This window comes from Otolemur garnettii, unplaced genomic scaffold (assembly GCF_000181295.1).
Source record: "Otolemur garnettii isolate 467f Iridium unplaced genomic scaffold, OtoGar3 scaffold00025, whole genome shotgun sequence".
Lineage (NCBI taxonomy): Eukaryota > Metazoa > Chordata > Mammalia > Primates > Galagidae > Otolemur > Otolemur garnettii.
This window is the reverse complement of record NW_003852420.1, coordinates 20746613-20748190: the sequence shown is the minus strand read 5'-3', so window position 1 is coordinate 20748190 and position 1578 is coordinate 20746613. Positions and strand designations below refer to the sequence as shown.

General features: G+C 35.2%; 1 protein-coding gene across 2 annotated transcripts in view; it reads left to right on the top strand.

The window, feature by feature from the left end:
• The window catches only part of LOC100951974 (protein argonaute-3), a 132271-nt gene that overhangs the window by 38596 nt on the left and 92097 nt on the right, over positions 1-1578 (top strand). For both annotated transcript variants that reach the window (XM_003788177.1, XM_023512144.1), the window contains exon 3: positions 1093-1213. In XM_003788177.1, coding sequence (XP_003788225.1) covers positions 1093-1213 — 121 coding nt within the window. The remainder of the gene's footprint in view (positions 1-1092; positions 1214-1578) is intronic.

Below are 1578 nucleotides of genomic sequence, written 5' to 3'. Positions count from 1 at the left end.
AGGCTGGTGGGTTTGAACCTGGCCCCAGGCTAGCTAAAAACAACAATGACAATTCCAACAACAACAAAAATAACCAGGCATTGTGGTAGGCGCCCATACTCCCAGCTATTTGGGAGGCTGAGGCAAGCGTTTGAGGTTGCTGTGAGCTGGGACATCATGGTACTCTACCCAGGGCGATAGCTTAAGACTCTGTCTCAAAAAAATAAAAAATGAATGGGGGATTTCCTAGTATCATTACTGGCTAGATACTGTTGTAAAGGAAGAGGGAGACCAAGGAATACAGGTGTGTTTGCTACTCTCAAGAAGCTCACAGTCAAAAATGAAGTATATGGGACGGGCATAGAGGCTAACACTCTGGGAGCCAGGATGGGTAGATCATCTGAGCTCAGGAGTTTGAGAACAGCCCAAGCAAGAGTGAGATTCTGTCTCTACTGAAAAAAAAAAAAAAAAATAGAAAAATGGGTTGGGTTTTGTGGCTAGCACCTATAATCCCAGCTACTCGGGAATCTGAGGCAAGAAGATCACTTGAGTTTGAGGTTGCTATGAGCTATGATGTCACAGTACTCTACTCAGGGTAACAGAGTAAGACTCTTTCTCAAAGGAAAATAAAAGAAGTATGTAATAATACAATAGACTAATAGAAAAATTCTAATAGAGACATACAAAAAAAAATTTTTTTTTAGCACAAAGAAAAAAGTACTTACTCTCTGAGAAAGAGTGCTGAACATGTTAGAGAGTGCTTAGATATTATTAAAGAGTTTGAATTAGTTTCGAAGGAGAATATTTTACAGGTGAAATGTGTCCTGGAATGATTTAGTTATTTGCTAGATTGATTCTTCACTGTCTTTTGTGAAGTACATGTCATCCTTTGCCAGTGATCATTCTTCTTGGTTATATACATTATGTGTATGGATTTTGCTCTTAACTCTGTAGCTTATTTATCCTAAGTCTGGATCTAAAAGCAAAATCCTTATAATGTATGAATGTCTTTTAGAATTTTAACAGCTTTAGACAGTGCAAGAAATTATTTCAGTTAGTATTTTTGTATTTCATCTTGCAGAGGATTATGTGAATATATTTTTTCCCCTTTAGGGAAGTGGTTGACTCCATGGTTCAACATTTTAAAGTAACTATATTTGGAGACCGTAGACCAGTTTATGATGGAAAAAGAAGCCTTTACACAGCCAATCCACTTCCTGTGGCAACTACTGGGGTAAGATATACATTCCATTATTAAAAGCTGTGCTTTTATATTGTTTTCTTTTACATACAGTTATTAATTTTTTATTGTAATCCTTGTTTGTATGTATAGCACTTACCATTTTTAATTTTTTATTGAAATAGTTTTAGACTTATTAGAAAAGTTACAAGAATCATGCAGAGAACTGTTGCATACTCTTTACCCTTAAAGGGTAAACATTAACCTTTTTAATGTTCTTAACATTTGTCAGGTTTATTTTATCATTTTTCTTTATCTCTTTTCCTCTTTGTATCTACAGATAGCTATATATAGAAGCACATATACATATTTTTTTCTGACCCATTCATACATAGGTTGCATACATCCATCCCTTTAAT